The following is a 16,784-nucleotide window of genomic DNA, read 5'->3' on the forward strand; positions in this document are numbered from 1 at the left end:
AGGTGCTTCAGAAATGTTGGCTTTGTAAGTGTATGATGCTATCTTCACTTAGCCATTGTGGAACAATCGATAACCCAAGTCTTTGTCTCAAAAAATTTTTTATTTTGTATAATTCTCAATTATGGGGTGCCTAATCTGGATTCTATTAAAGGAGCATTCTGAAGGTAATGGGTGTTTCAGATTTCTTGAATTGGGTCACATAATTGGTACTTTAAGATGGTGATTTACGGGCTTGCCCCAGTTTCTCAACATGAGAAAAGCATGGCAAATAGTAAATAAGACAAACTTTGTTAATATTTTATTACTTTTTCCCCTCATCTCCTTCTTCCTCCCGTGACTCCTTCCTCAAATCTCCATCAACAACCCAACTCCATCATCCTTCGATCCCAACTCTAACCCACCTCCATCTTCATCCTTCTTCTTCGTCCTCTTCCAACCTTCATTTTAAGTAGTACTCCATTAAAACTGCCAAATTTTCCTCTCTTGAACCACCATTTTTACCACCGTTTTAACGACGGCTCCGCCGCCAAATTAAAAGAAAACCCTAATATGTAATGGAGAAATAAGGGTCGGTGTTAACCCTAAAGGGTAGATGCATCATCCTAGCTCCTCCGTTAAAGCTCATGTTCAGTTTCCTCTGTTACAGCTTGAATTCATCTATTTATTTGACAAAATTACAATATTGCCCAACTTAATAACTGAAAATGACAAAATTGCTCCTTTGAGATACATAGAATGTTTCTCATGTTGAGAAACTTGTATTTACTCGTGATTCACTATTGAACAAGAAACATGTAAAACCACCTAATAAATGGATTTTTTTAGCCCAAACTTATCATTCTTAAATATAAAGCATTATATTTTAACAAAGCCAGGCATTTTTAAGCATTAATATTATCTTGGCTTTTATCATTTTGCAGGCAAACTCGCAAAGCAGGATATCACTCACAAGCCACAGCAATCTTCTCTGTTATCTATTTCTAGTACAGCAGTACGTGCAAGTAAAACCTTTTTAGCCAAGTTGGGAGTATAGTAGATTGGTCAAAGGTAAACACTGCATGTAATCTTTAAGCTAGACAAAGCTAAGTCTCGGCCCGATCAGTTATTAACTCCTAAGCACGATTAATGAAACCCATGATTCCCCATCAAGGCTAGCTAAAACCAACGCTAAATCGAGATTGGTGTATACTTGCCAAAAGACTGGGCTTAGGCAACCAATATCACCAATGCTATCCATTACTAAGGAATATAGAAATCCCAATATGATGGAAAATTTATTCTGAACTCGTGAACTAATGGAGAATACTAATAGAATTGCTAGTCTAAGAACAACTAACATTGATTCAAGACCGAGCAGGCGAGCGCGGCCAACAAACACAATTGCTCAAGCATTCTGCTGAATATCAAACCCATAAACTTGACCACCAAGCAGTATGGTTTAATATGAGTAACAACACCATAGGTTTAAACAAATTCGAACGAAGTCCAATCTACTTTACCAGAAACCTTGCAGCATAATTGCAACATTGAGCAGTTTGAAACATAATAAAGTTATTAGTAATTATACCTTAAATCGATTTGAAATCAGTTTAACATCACAAATGACTTTAATATATTAAAAGAGCGACCCAATGTTGAACAATTTCAAAATCAATCATACCAAAATCCACCAAATCAATTGATAAATAATCAAAGATAAAGCAATAATTTCAATAGAATATTCAGATAAGATTCAAAATCAGTTAAACTATCACAAATGACTTCAATATATTACACAGCTATAATAAAATTGAAAAACCAACTGCAAATTAAAATTCAATTATACCCAAAACAACATTCCAGAGCAATTAACCAAAATCAACAGATGAATAATCAAAGATAAAACAACTAATTTGATAAGATTAAAAAAAAACTACTGTATTAATGATCCTTAACAAAATCCATGATAACATATGCAATTATAAAAAGGAAATGACAGAGAAAAACATATCCATACTCAAAATTATCGAAATATAACATAATTTTTCTGCAAAATTCATCCATCAAAACCCTAATCATAACAATTTCCTCATTAACAACCAAAATCAAGGATTCCATCAAAAATCAAAAATTACCCAAATTTAAAAAAAAAACCCCTTAATTCTCTGGAATCTCAACCTCATCATCAGCAATCTCCTGTTGCAAATCCTTAGGATCTTTACCATCAACAGTACACCCAACAGAAACACAAGTCCCCAAAATCTCCTTCACAGTACCCTTCAATTCCTTCGCCATAGATCTAGGCTTCATAATCTTAGCAATCTCAATAACATCATCAAGAGAAATATTACCAGTATGCTTGATATTCTTCACCTTCTTCCTGTCTCTTTCAGGCTCCTTCAACGCCTTGATAACAAGAGCAGCAGCAGAAGGAACAACAGTGACCTTAGCTTGACGATTCTGAACAGTAAGCTTGACTGTAACACGAAGACCCTTCCAATCTTTGGCGGTTTCCTTAGCAATGTCTTCTCCGATTTTCTTCGGGGAAAGACCGAGGGGTCCGATTTTGGGGGCGAGTGAACTCGCGGCTCCGACTTCGCCTCCGGTGACTCGGACGAAGACGTCGACGACTTGGGAGGGGTCGAGCTTCGGCGGCATGGTGGGGAGATAGTGGGAGGAGGTGACGGCGGAAGGAGGAGAGAGAAAGTGGTGGGTGTGAAAATGGGGTTGGGCGGAAATAGGATAAAGTGTGCGAATTAGGGTTTTTAAGAGGGGTGTTTATAGGGTTAGGGTTTTGGTTACTCGTTCATTTTGTTGGGCTTTTTTACTAATGTGTGGATTTTTTAAATTTTTTATGGGCTTTAATACTAGTGCTACGTATGTGAAATTTGATGTTGGTGTTGTTTAAGGATTGCTGTATGTGTGTGGATGACTCATTACCAATTTACCATGGTGTACGAATTTGATGTTGGTGTTTGCAAACGGTTTAGGGATTGGTGGTGTTTGCAAACTTTGACGTGGAGGTGTCAATTCGAGTCACTAGGTAGGTCGGGTCTATGAGTGTGAATAAATTGAGTCGAGTCGAGTATTACTTTTTCATGTTCAAGTTTATTTACTTTAGATGAGTTCGAGACTTCGAGCTTAATTTTGAGACTTTAAGTGAGGTAAAAAAAAAAAGTGAGGTCAAAAATGTTTTAAAGCTCGGTTCATTAGTACACTATGGTATTCGCAAACGGTTTGTGAATGACTCATTTATTAAACAAATTTATAAACGTGTTTTTTTCATGAACAAGTATCTCTAATAAATAAGCTATGTACCTTTGATGTTTGAAATCTCAAAATTACCAAAAAAAAAAAAGGAATAAATATACGATATTTTTGTAAAAAAATATGGTAAATCGGTGACAATAAAATAAATAATTTAACAAAGAATGAGTTATTTCATGAACATAAATAAACGAGTAGTTCGTGAAAGTATTTAATTACGTATATCTATATTCGTATTCAAACTCATTTATATGAGCAGCAAAATTTATTTGCTCAAGCTCGGCTCATTTTTTAAAGGAGTTATAAAATTTATTCAAGTTCGGATCATTTATTAAATAAACAAACATGAACGAGCTTCAAACAAGCTCAAGCCTGAATAGTTTATTGAATCTCAATTCAATTACACCCTTACTAGGGTTAAGCTAGTTTGGGTTTGAGTGATACTAAATCATTCGCGTCATTTTCATATCGAGGTGAGTATCGAAGGAAGGTGGATAGGAACCGAAAGGAAAATACATAGGAAAATAAGGTGGATCCTGACGAAATTGGTTCACCCTATACTCCCTACCAATTTCCTTTTCAGTCATACCGCACTATATTTTTAACCATATGGGATCACACTTTTATTCTCACAACCAGCTCACTTACGGACTTACCCCACCATTTTTCTCCCCAATTTTTAATGTAACTTACCTCTATCGAGCAAAAAATAAGAGATGGAGTATATAATTTCAAAAATAAAAATCGTACACTCGTACTACAAAAATTGGACTAACAAGGCCGTGGCTGGAGCCAAAATAACCCATATTGGCATATTGGCATTTTTGGGCCGAATATCTTATTCCAGTCCTTGAACAAACATCGCATGAAACTCTTTTCTGCCCCTTATTATTTGTTCTAATGATGGTTTGCCAATTTTCAATCCCTACCGAAAAAAGGAAAAACAAACCAAAACCATAAGGGCCAATAAGTAAAATCATCTAACCTGCACGATCAGTGAATTTCTTTCAAAAGACCAAGTTCAATACTAGTATACTACGATGTATTAAGCAAAGATTTGAAAATCTATAAATGAACTTTTCATATATCAGTAAATTGTCAAAATCGCCGATAGATCATATGATTCATATCAAGCATTGGACCTGATGGGCATTCAAATGATCGATGACCACGCCCACCACAGGCACCACACATAATCATGTACATGCATTGATGACTTATGTGTCCTGGACGTCCACAATTTTGACAGAAGATATCATACAATTGACCCCCAGCAATGGGCGGAGGAATAGGTGGTGGGCCACCAAGCATGGGTGGAGGGCCCCTAAACATCAATGGTGGTGGAAATGGTGGCGGGAAAGTTAGATTAGGACAATAGCGGGCCATATGTCCAGTTAAATTGCAGTTGTTGCAAATAGGCTCATTGAGACAGTCACGAGCAAGGTGGCCAGGTTTTCGGCACTTGTTGCATGCTTTTTCATTCATACAGTCTGCTGTCAAATGGCCTGGCTGGAAACAATTGCTGCAAACTCTTGGATCGCTTGATTTAGGACACTCTCGGGCCAGATGACCCATCTTCCCACAGGAGTGGCAAATAGGTTGATTCTTGCATTCGGTAGATAGATGACCTGGTTCTTTGCAGTTCCAACACATTGTTTTTGAGTTGCATTCAGCAGCCATGTGCCTAAAATCCATGAAAATTACTATTAACCAAGTGGAGCTTTATACTGATAAGCCACAGTGCCAGAAAAATAAAAAAGATCTACAGGTTGGTGCAACATATATGCATATATCATGCATTTATGCATTTATCCATTAGCAGGAAACCTATCACTGAGAAGCTTACACCCACAAATGTACTAGAGATGATTCAACAATTTACCAAATCAATCAATCAATCAACGCCTTAATCCCATAATTGGGGTCGGCTACATGAATTAAAGTTGATTATTCCTTATAACATAAAAAACTGAGGAGAGATTTAAGGGGCCAAATTTAAAATTTTATAGAATATTAATAAGCTATTCCTGTCTCAGTTAAAAGTTAACATAAATAAAAGGCACAAAGATAAAGAGAAAACAGATTAAAAGAGAGTTCGCGGATGGGCATTGAGCCCAACTTCAGAGAAACAGTAAAGGAAACATATTTAGGCTACAAAGGAGAAAAGGAGTACTACAAATTGTACTTGTATGCTATAACTGGCAGACAAAATAAGTATATCTGTTAAATATACTTTCAAAAGGATGGAGCGTAAATATCATGTTTCTTTATTAAACCAAGTACAATCCCTTAACAATTCCTATTAGAGACAGCAGTGGCTTTGATATTGCCCTGGTTTCAAACTTCCAAAACTTTGTGGAGTCACCATCATGTAGACAGACACCAAGAAGACAATGCTGCTTTCTAAGTGTAGCGTTAACTTCACATCAAATGATACAAAAAGCACAAGCATCTTCTTCACAACCCAGAAAGCTTAAAGAGCTTGACCAACAGATCACAGAAGCATGCCTAGCGGAACTTAATACTCTCAGACAGGACTAACATTTACCAACATGACTTAGCTTATGAATTCCAAGCATTGTTTATCTTCAGGCCAAATCTAATTTGAGAACTCAAAATTTTGCCCTTCAACAATGGAGAGGTTGATATCAGAAATGAAATTTATCAAAATTAGAAAGAAAAAAAAAAAAAAAATTCAAAAAGGAAGAAAAAAAAAAAAATCATTTTCCTGACATAAGATTGTCAACAAAACAGCCTTTTAGAAAAAGATTCCATCAAAAATAAAAGACATTTATGCTATTCACATATGTCCCACAACGACTAGATGAAGTAATTTAGTTTATGAGAAGGCTTATAATGTGCAACGATGCCTATTTCATTGAATTAGTGCAATGATAAGTCATGGCAGGCAGCTCAGTAACTTTATTATTCAAGAGCAACACAAGTAGGGCCAGTAAGCACAGTGAAATTCAGGGAAAGTAAACATTAAAAAATTATGGGAGGGAGAGAAAGGACAGGAAAGTTCAGGAAGAGAGCTAGGAGAAGGGACAACTCTCCAGTTGGTCCAAGAGGCTGAAATATGAAAATCAAGCCACAACCGTTCAGTGAAATTTTAACAAAAATCAAGTGCACCACTGCCACATGATGTGCCTGCTGCCGTGGTGGTGAAGGCAAAGAAGAGGAGCTGTTACAGAGAGGAGCTATGAAGAGTGAAGAGAAAGAAAACTAGGGCCAGGTAAGAAAGCAAAATTGTAAATTTTATATCTATTCTTGATCAAATTTATTTTTTCTTGTGTGTGTGTGTGTGTGTGTGTGTCTGTGTTTGTGTGTGTTTTATACCTTTATTTCTTTATTCTTATGTGTGTGTGAGCGACTTTTATACCCTTATTTCTTTTTTCATGTGTGTGTGTGTGCGTGTGTGCGACATTTATACCCTTATTTCTTATTTCGTGTGTGTGTGTGTGAGTGTGTGTGTGTGTGTGTGTGTGTGTGTGAATGAGAACCAAGTCTAAAATCCTATGTCAGCGCTTCGTAGCTCAACTTGAGAATCTAGCACAGCAAATTACTTTCTCCGTTCTTTATTACTTTACCTATATTCCTTTTTCGGAGTTCTTATTACTTGACCTGTTTCCTTTTTTAGGCAACTTTAACACTACTCTTTTACTGATATACCTTCACCTTTCCAACAAACATTAACCCACAAAGGCCACAATATCCTTATCACTTTCCCTCCTCTCTCACCTCAAACACTCAACAACCAATCCGTCACTCCCTTTGGCTGGCTAACCAATTAACCAAAAGCACCAAGCCCCATAGTTCTTCACAGCTCACCAACAGAACCTCCATCCCTCCAAATTATCCATGGCAACTATCGTCACCACCACCCTTATTATTGAAACACCACCAAACATCAATCACCACACTTCTCTCATTTTCACCGGCAAAGCCCTCCAAGGCCTCCACCCTCCTCCCCTGACACCCTCTCGTCACCTTCGCGCCGTCACCGTCGCCATCGCTGTCGATTGTAGAAGTTCTCAAAGTTTATCAAACCCAAGGACATGGTGGTCAAATTTGGCTGGATATTTCAAATCTGAAACCATCATAACTAAATTCGACCTAGAAGCTCTTGATTTCTTAAAACTTTGCTCTTATGTGACGATGGTTGGTGGAGAGTGGGTATTTCAATTTCATCTCGTATGTTTACTTTGGTGGTGGTATGGACTGTGGTGAGAAATACGACAACATATTGGAGCAGTAGTACCGGTGAGATGATTGGTCTTGCTGCATCGTTGATGTCAATTTTGGTGGTGGTTGTTGAAGGGTGGGTCTTGTCTCTCTTCTCTTGTTTCTCTACTTCGGGGGTGAAGGGATGCGCTATTTTCAGTGGTCTGGATGGTGGTGGACCTGGCGGTGTAGGTGGCTATGGTGGTGATGTCGGTAGTGGGAAAGGGGGGGGGGGGGGAGGGGGTAGTTGGCAGGGGTAAATAGTCTTTTGACATTTTATCCACCCTTCCTTGATATATGTGCCTAAATCCAATGGGCTATATTTACATACAAACTCATTCTCATTACTAACATTTATTACCACCTTCAAAACAGGGCATAAACCCTATTGCAAAAGTTTATCTACACTCCATTTATCATATCAAAACTTTGGAAGTCCCCACTAGTTTATAATGGTTGACAGTATCTAGCAACTGATCTCATAACTAGCAAAAAGAATATGGGCAACCAGGTGAGTACAAACATTGTCGCTTTTATCCAGCTTTTTAGTTATGTATAACACACCTCATCTCCCAAATGAAACGAATAGTGGTGATTTCAGCATAGATTTCAAAGCATTGAATAACTGATTCTCTTGTGGGAATTCTATTGAAGTTTTACTTCTAGTTTCTGAATTGGCCATATGCAGAAAAACTGAATATGGTTCAAAGTATAAATGTAAAAAAAAAATTAAAATTTAAAAAAAAAAAATAATAATAAAAATAAACAAACAAACAAAAAAACTGTGCACAAACTACAAAACAACTGATCAGGGCCTACAGAAAGTAAACAGAATGCAACATAAGCTATCAAACTATTCAATCCTTTCAACACATACACAATAACCATAAGACTAAATTGTAAGTGAATCATCACACTCACTTTTCTTATAGCAACAATCCAAAGAACATTTCTCTCCAGCATTTATTTTTGTCTGAATTGTCTCTATAACTGACTGAATCAAAGTTTAATGAGTACTCCTATCATTTCCTACTAGGTTAGCACCCGTACGATGCACAGGTTTACCAGTAAATTATCTTTGGATTTTTGTAAAATTTTTTTGAGTTTAAAATGTTCATAAGTTCAATTTAATTGACCTCAATTGTGCCAACAACTCCTATAAAGACTCCAACAACCTAATATCAACATAAATCACCAAAGTAATATGTACTTTTTATAAATTAATTACCTATAGATAATAGCTACTATTTGTTTAAAATTATTTAGCATTTTGTTTCAAAATAAAAAATTAAAAAATTAGCATTTGAGTGGGAAATCTTTTCATGAAATAGCACCACGTGTACAACTTTGTAAAAAGATGACATCAGCGGTTGCTACTTTAGTATTTGTTATAGATTGTGAATATTTACTAACTTTGTTCTAAGTTGGGAAAGATCCTAATAGTAATTAATAATTTCTCTCTTCCCATACAAAAATTTAGGATCCCACACTCTTTCATTCAATAAAAAAAAAATAAATAAAATAAAATAATAAAAAAAAACCCCACAATTCTATCATATTTACTTTAAGTTAAAAAAATATTGAGGAAAATTTTTAAATTACCACCCAAAAATGTAACCATTGAAAACTAACCACCCAAAACTTTCTTTATTTTAATTACCACCCCTTAATTTAATTAAATACTCAGATTACCACCCAAATTGAAAATCCGGTGGAAATCTTGTCATGTAGGCCCTGATAAGTGTGAAAACTAATCTACAACAGGAGTATTCATCAGAAAATACCCATCTCAGGGGCTAACATTGCCAAACGTTTTATTAGCAACCCTAGTATCCACCATAAATGAAAAGATGTTCACCAGCCCTTTAAATTATAGTTCTACACTTCTGGCCTACCCCATGCAGTGATTAGCCTAATTATACATAAATTTGTTCCTTTCCCAAAACAGAACCTTTAACAGCTCTAACAGCAATTCCAGGAACTAAAATACTGATCATGGTCTAATTGCTTAACGAAACATATGACTTCAGGGTTTTGTTAAATCTAGACAGATCAGTCAACAAACTTTCAAAAAAGATCATTTCCCTCCACACCATAAAGTCAAGTCAGGGTTCTGATTAAATGCGGGAGGCATTATTCTCCAATATCTATAACAATAGACCAAGGTAGCCTTATTAGATAAAATGAACTCATTATGCAACAAAGGTTCATTTACTTACCCAGGTTGCCCACAGTTGTTGCACACAGAATCATTTGGGCATTCTTTAGCAAAATGCCCAGGCCGCTTACAGTTCTTACACAGATAACTTTGCCTGGAAAAGCAATTTATATTAATAGAGTAATTAGTAATGGTGGAATAAAAACAAGGATAGGTAAAAAAAAATTAGTCATCAGCAGAAAGCTCATCTAGGAAAGAAGACATAAAAAATAATCCTAAAATTTTGGAAAGACATACAAGTAATTAGCACACGGTTTATCAACCAATATGAGATTTTTAAATATGTATTACGAATATTGGCAAATGGCAACAACAGAAAACAAAATCAAATACCCCACATGATATACAGGTTGAAAATTGATAATGATAATTAAAGAAGTATCAGAGGAAGTTTTCAGACACAAAGAAAACGTCAATTGAGCATTTTATACAAATTTTAGAGTAAAAGTAAAGGTAAGAGGTAATAAAAAATAAAATAAAAAAAATACACACAGCTCACAAATATTTTGGGCCCGAATTAAGTAATAGCTTTTATTAGCCATGTAAATATACGTAAGTTTATCTATTAATCTGTTATATATGCAATATGATTATAATATCTAACCATAAGATTTGGCTGAAGAAAACTTTGGAACGATAATACTTCATCAATTTCTAATTATGGCGACATTTACCTTGTAAATACCCACTTTAGGTAAGCATACATCTCCTTTCACACTAAACATACTCAATATACTTTTACTTGTTTATGCTTGTTGATTTAGAAAATAACCAACATCTAAAGTTGTGTGCACTCCCCCATGTTGCAAGACTTGCAGCACTAGAGGAGCAAAGGAAAGATATTCTGTTCAAGAAGTCAAATAAGCTGGTCAAAGATTCAAATGAAAAACCAATTTAAATGGCCATTTTTCAATAACTTGGGGCTTTGAGTAATCAATGCGGTTAAACAGCCCAAACATAAATTAGGTAAATGGTTGTTGAAAACCTAGAGCAGTTTATGAGCTAGCTTTCAAAGACAATTTGAAAATTTTGATTATTTTAAAAATTAAATAACAAAAACAAGAATTTTTTTGAAACTGTACATAAACAACTAATTCAACTAAACAGGTGATAAATACCAAGTTAAAAAAAACCAACAACCATCAAAAGATTGCCAAACAACTAAACAAGACCAATATATACTTATTTAATTGAGCAGCCATCAAACATGTATTGAAATTAGTTAATTGAGTTCAACATATTAAATGTACTAAATAAAACACAAATAGTATGATTATAACTAAATTCTTCAAAAGTAAATAAAGGCAAACTCCCTTTGTACCCAAAATAGAAGTCCCATTCACCTAAAATCCTTGTTCCTAAATAAGTCATATTTCACCTTTATCTAATTATTTTATTCACTTTTAATCAACAAAACACTATTTTTTTTAATATTCACCTTTAATCAACCAAGCTCTCTATCTTTTTTTAATCACCTTCCTAAAATCTCTTGCTGAAGGCAAATAAGACTTAAGACCTTTATTTGGAGATGGAGGGAGTAGCTAATATGTAAAACTAAAGGACAAATTGCACATAGAAACAATATATAATTATACTAGTTTTACTGATTTTTTTAGTTACAATACAAGAAATGATCTTATAATATCAAACAATTACTGTACATGAAAATCAGCTTTTCCATTTACCAAAGGAAAAAAAATAGGGAGATTAGCCTATGCATATAGTTGAGATATAGGCATATAGCAATCAGATAATAACAATAACAGTAGCAATAACATTAAGCAAGTAACATAAATTAAGCCAACCAAACAAATGTTTGTTCTTATAATGAAATATTTCTCAGGGACATTACAGCAATTTAAGTTCCAACCATAGTTACCAAACTCACTAACACGAGATTGGACACGAGCCCACAATTTGCTTCCTAACATGTTAAATTAGGCAAGGAAATGTACCACTTTCATGTTATAATTCACCTTTTTCAGTTAATGATCTGCTTGTTTGGGGGGGGGGGGGGGGGGGGGGGGGGGTGGGGTGGGGGGTTAGATTTGCCATCAAAAAACTAATGCACAATTACTTTCAAAACTTCAACATCATCAACTTAGACCTTTACTTAAACTCTCATTCAAATTCAAGCACTCCCTAAAAAATCCATCACAAACCACTTCCCTCCAATCACGAGTAACTTTTGAAAAATGAAGTGCTGACAAATGATGATAATGAATTTATGATAGTTTATACATCATAACAGAAATAATGATGATAAACTGACAATGTAACAAGGGGTAAATTCTTTGATTGCCCCACCCCCTAAACTTTGCATGTACTCTGTCCTATATCTTATAACTCTATTGATCTTTGATTCCTCTTCAATTAGTGCACTTGGATTTAACAACTGTGACTTGGATTTAACAACTGTGAAATCTCTTCCAATTATCCAAACATTTGTGAAATGGAAATTAATAAATTAACATTCCAGAACAATTAGTAATTCTAATAATCAACTCTATGTTCCAAAATGAAACCTTAAGGTACTTCAATCTTTTCCACTTTCCATTTAAGAATCAGGCAAGCCACTAATTAACTTCCAGCCCTTAAAGCTGCTTCAGGCTGTAAATATTTTACTGTCCCTTCGATTCTAATCAAATCAACATATTAAACTTGAGGCCTGTTTGGTATGTGGCCATAAATTATGGTGATAGAAATGAATTTGTATTTAAAATTGTAAGGAAAATCAAGGTTCATGACCATGATAATGCTAGCTTACCCCAAAATGACCATTTTCCTTTAGAAATTTTCATTTCAATTTAATACCTCTTCCAAAGTGGTAATGGATGGCAATTGAAAAAATGAAGAACACATGCCTGGTGTTGAAATTGCATTACCATGGAGATTACAACGTTAATTTCACTCCTAATTTACACTTAAAATTGAGGAGAGCTGTCTATCTCAATCTTCATTAACCATAAAAATCAACAATTATTAGTTTGATTGATCATCCCAATTATCACTTTTAAGATTCATTTCAATTACCACCAAACATTCCTCTCAAAAAAAAAACAAAAAAAAATTTACCACCATTTATTACCGGCTACCAAACGGGCCATTAGTATAGTCCTTACAGACACTAAATCAGAAGTTGACTGTCCACATATGTTGATAACTTCTAAAAATGATCAAAGTAACAGCCAAAAGTATCTGTTGTGTTGAAAATCAAAAAGTGCGCTAAAAAACATCAAATTTAATCTCCTTGTTCTTCTCTTCCACTGCTCCTAATTTGCCTTTGTTTCCACAAATGAAAAATAAATGGGGGCAAAAAAACATTGGGAAAGTTATCCCCTGAAGAAATGCCCTAGCTAATCATTATTCAAAAAGCACTAAGATCCACCACTGAAAACAACCATCAGTCTACCCACCAAGACATATAGGTAACTAAAGAGTGAAGCCCCTGCAACATTGAATGACAGCAACTACATCTAGTGAACACATCATAGCTCAGTCCTTCTAAACTATAATAGCAACAAATATGCTACTGCTTTAGCCAAGGCCAATTACATTCACGCTTAACGCTGCCATTTTCAGGAGACTTTATCATATAAACCTCATACTAATTAAAGTTGCTGATGATTTCTCCATACCAACTGGAAGGGCTTGTAAACTACATACAAATTATACAATGGCTGTCACAGAGTCACTTATCATGAGCAGGTGAAAAAACTTTAAAGAGGAGCCTAAAGTAAGTCCCTAACCCCCCCCCCCCCCCTCTCTTGTTTTATCTTGCTTAGATAGCATAGCAGGTAATCTGTATAGCATATGCTCCTTCATTCCCAAATAAATTCAAGTTTTCAGAATTTCAAAAGAAAAAGTTCTCTACAGTCACTTGTGGGGACGGACAAAGCATCTCAAAATTGTAGTTCCACCTTTTCTTAATTTCTTAACTAGACACGTCATGTAATTGAGAGATGTAAGCATTACACCCATAGCATGTGCCAGCCATGAATGCATGACATCAGATCAAAAAAGAAAGCATGCTACACATATCATATGTATGTCTCAAAACCTGATCTCATGATGCAGTAAGGAAAAATAAAAAATAAAAAACCAAACAAACATGACATTAACACATGACGCATATCATAGACACTCAATTCAAATGTCAATTAGCATGTACCTCGACATAACAAGCATAATTTACTTGAAAAATTAATTATGCAGCTCAATACAAGTTTCAAGATATAAACAATTCCATATATCCAGATTTAGAACAAGTTCGACAATGACATTTAAAATACATATGCATGTGTACACAAGTATAACAAAAGCTAGCCTCCACCCCCCCCCCCCCAAAAAAAAAAAAAATAAAATAAATAAATAGAGAGGTTACCTAAAACCTCTACGATCCTTTTGGTATGGAGCATATGATGGCCGTCCTCTGTTCCGGAAAATTCTACCCCCTGAATCTCTGTTTGCATCCATAATGCGTTGAGACTACAATCTAGCCAAAATCATTAATAAACATGGATTAGAACTGAATTCTATGCTTATTAAATGAAGTATTAAGTACTTTTTATTAATATAATAAACATTTTGTGTTAAAATAGACCTGGGATAGAGTTGTAGTGACTCACAAAAGCTGTCTAGTAAGGCGGTCTTACACAAATGTTCCTCTTAGTATTCTCACAGCTCAGGTCCAATTTCATAGTTCAATCCTAACATTAAAAGGTTCTGCAACACATTAGTAACCAAATTTGATTCGACTATCAATTTCGGCTCAAAAAATCACATAATTTCAGAGAAAAAAGGCACACTTGAATCAATTATCAAATTCGGCTCGTAATATCACATAATTTGAAGGAAAAAACGCACATTTGATTCAATCATCAAATCAAGCTCGTAAAATCACATAGTTTTAGGGAGAAAAGGCACATTTAATTCAATCATCAAATTAGGTTCATAATTTCCTTCTCTAGCAACATAATTGCTCGTTATGATCTTTCAGAACCCTTAATTATTAGAACCAATAGTCCGAAAATTCGAACCCTAAAATTACTATACTGATACTGACAATTAAATCATATTTGATCAACGATAAACCCTAGATTGCGAAATTGATATTCGATGATTGCAAAAAGAAGAAAAACTTACCTCAGCAGCTGCTTCAATGGAGGATAGAAATATCAATGGAGAACTTGGAGTGCGCTTCAATGGGAAATTGAGAGAGAGGAGGAAGACAGTTGGTCTACGTTCATCGGTTTTTTTTTTGTTTTTACCATACTTGTATTTGTATAGTTGTATACTTTATGTCTTTATCTAGACCTGGCAAATTAGCTGGGTTCGGGTCGGGTCATTTTGGATTTTGGGTCAACAATTAATCGGGTCAAGTTGGATATGGGTCAGATCATGTCAAGTCAGATCGGGTCAAATTTCGAGCCCAAACGTTAAGTCATATTTTTTTTATTTAATAATCGTTATTACAAATACTTTTTTTTTTTACAAAGGATACAAACAGATTACATACTAATACTAATACTTTTAAGTGGATTGGTTTTGTGGATGGTGAGGTGATCCCTTCTAGAGGCCTTAGACAAGGCGATCCAATATCACCTTATCTATTTCTTCTTTGTGCGGAGGCTTTTTCTGGTCTACTTCGGAAAGCGGCTTGTGAAGGTGAGATCCATGGTGCACAGGTTTACCGAGGAGCCCCAAGGGTTTCTCATCTCTTCTTCGCGGATGATAGTATATTATTTGCTAGAGCCACTCTCCATGAATGCTCAAAAATTGCTAACATTATTAGCATTTATGAGGAAGCTTCGGGTCAAAAAATTAATTTTGAAAAATCGGAGGTGTCATTTAGCAAGATTGTGGAGTACAATCGAAGGAGGGACATTGTTACGGTACTAGGTGTTAGGGAAGTGGCGAAACATGAAAAATACTTAGGGCTCCCTACAATTATTGGAAGATCAAAGAAGGGGATTTTCAGTTGTCTCAAGGAGAGAATTTGGAAGAAAATGCTAGGATGGAAGGGGAAGTTGGTGTCACAAGCTGGCAGAGAAGTCCTAATCAAAGCGGTTGCACAATCGATCCCGACTTATATGATGGGACTTTTTAAAATCCCGGATGGCTTATTGGATGAAATTCATGCCTTGCTAGCCCGGTTTTGGTGGGGGTCGGATGGTGTAAATCGGAAGATGCATTGGATGAGTTGGGAAAAATTATGTTTGCCTAAGTCTCATGGGGGGATGGGGTTTCGGGACTTAAAAGTCTTTAATCAAGCTCTTCTCGCGAAGCAAGGTTGGAGACTCCTGTGCAATCCTACCTCTCTTGTTTACAAGTCCTAAAGGCAAGATATTTTAAGAACGACGAGTTTGTGGATGCTAGGAGGGGTTATGATCCAAGCTATGTGTGGCGGAGTATTTGGGGGGCAAAAGCTTTGCTTCTTGATGGTCTTAAATGGAGAGTAGGCAATGGAGAAAGCATAAATGTGTGGGATGAGGCGTGGCTTTCTGGTCGTAGCTCTGTTATTGTCCCTATGCCAAATATTGAAAGTCCAGCTGACTTGAAAGTTGCTGCTTTAATCGATCATGAGAGAGGAATGTGGGATTTGGAGGCTCTGCAGTTACACCTTGCTGCCAGTGATGTGCCGAAGGCTGCAAGCATCCCCCTTAGTCTGCGAGATCCTGCTGACACAAGGTATTGGTGGCCTTCGGATGATGGTATGTTCTCTACAAAGTCTGCCTACTGGTTGGGAAGATTGGGTCATATTAGAGGATGGGAGCAGCAGTATAGTAGCATTGGTGAGGACTTTTGGAGAATGATCTGGAATTTTGGTGGCCCACCTAAGCTGAAACAATTTATTTGGAAAGCTAGCTCTAATGCTCTTGCTACTTTGGGTAGACTTAAAGATAGACATGTGCGTGATGATGACATTTGCCCTTTGTGTTTGAATAGCAATGAAACTATATGTCATGCTATATTCTTCTGCCAGAATGTGAAGCGAATTTGGGATACTTCCTCTTTTAATGCATTGCTGCTTGATGCTCCGCGTGCTAACTTTAAGGAATTATTTGTTTGGGTTGCGTCTAAGCTGAGCAGGGAC

General features: G+C 35.8%; 2 protein-coding genes across 5 annotated transcripts; both read right to left on the minus strand.

Annotated features, from left to right (window-relative positions):
• Positions 1 to 1,972: 1,972 nt before the first annotated feature.
• Positions 1,973 to 2,735, minus strand: LOC145616639 (large ribosomal subunit protein uL11z). Its single transcript, XM_081671396.1, has one exon. The coding sequence runs from the start codon at positions 2,635 to 2,637 to the stop codon at positions 2,137 to 2,139; it is 501 nt and encodes a 166-aa protein (XP_081527522.1). The 5' UTR covers positions 2,638 to 2,735; the 3' UTR covers positions 1,973 to 2,136.
• A 1,567-nt stretch (positions 2,736 to 4,302) lies between these two features.
• LOC145617796 (uncharacterized) lies at positions 4,303 to 14,957 on the minus strand. 4 transcript variants are annotated; one of them, XM_081672550.1, is made up of 5 exons: positions 14,834 to 14,957; positions 14,317 to 14,397; positions 14,073 to 14,176; positions 9,690 to 9,782; positions 4,303 to 4,930 (listed from the first exon to the last, which is right to left on the minus strand). In XM_081672550.1, the coding sequence occupies exons 3-5, from the start codon at positions 14,162 to 14,164 to the stop codon at positions 4,345 to 4,347; spliced, it is 771 nt and encodes a 256-aa protein (XP_081528676.1). In that variant the 5' UTR covers positions 14,165 to 14,176; positions 14,317 to 14,397; positions 14,834 to 14,957; the 3' UTR covers positions 4,303 to 4,344. The 4 variants fall into 4 exon arrangements, with proteins under 4 accessions (XP_081528676.1, XP_081528673.1, XP_081528674.1 ...); XM_081672547.1 differs by having other exon boundaries at positions 14,073 to 14,183; XM_081672548.1 differs by having other exon boundaries at positions 14,073 to 14,183; positions 14,292 to 14,397.
• Between the last annotated feature and the right edge of the window lie 1,827 nt (positions 14,958 to 16,784).

This window comes from Chenopodium album, chromosome 26 (assembly GCF_948465745.1).
Source record: "Chenopodium album chromosome 26, dcCheAlbu1.1, whole genome shotgun sequence".
Taxonomy (NCBI): Eukaryota; Viridiplantae; Streptophyta; class Magnoliopsida; order Caryophyllales; family Amaranthaceae; genus Chenopodium; species Chenopodium album.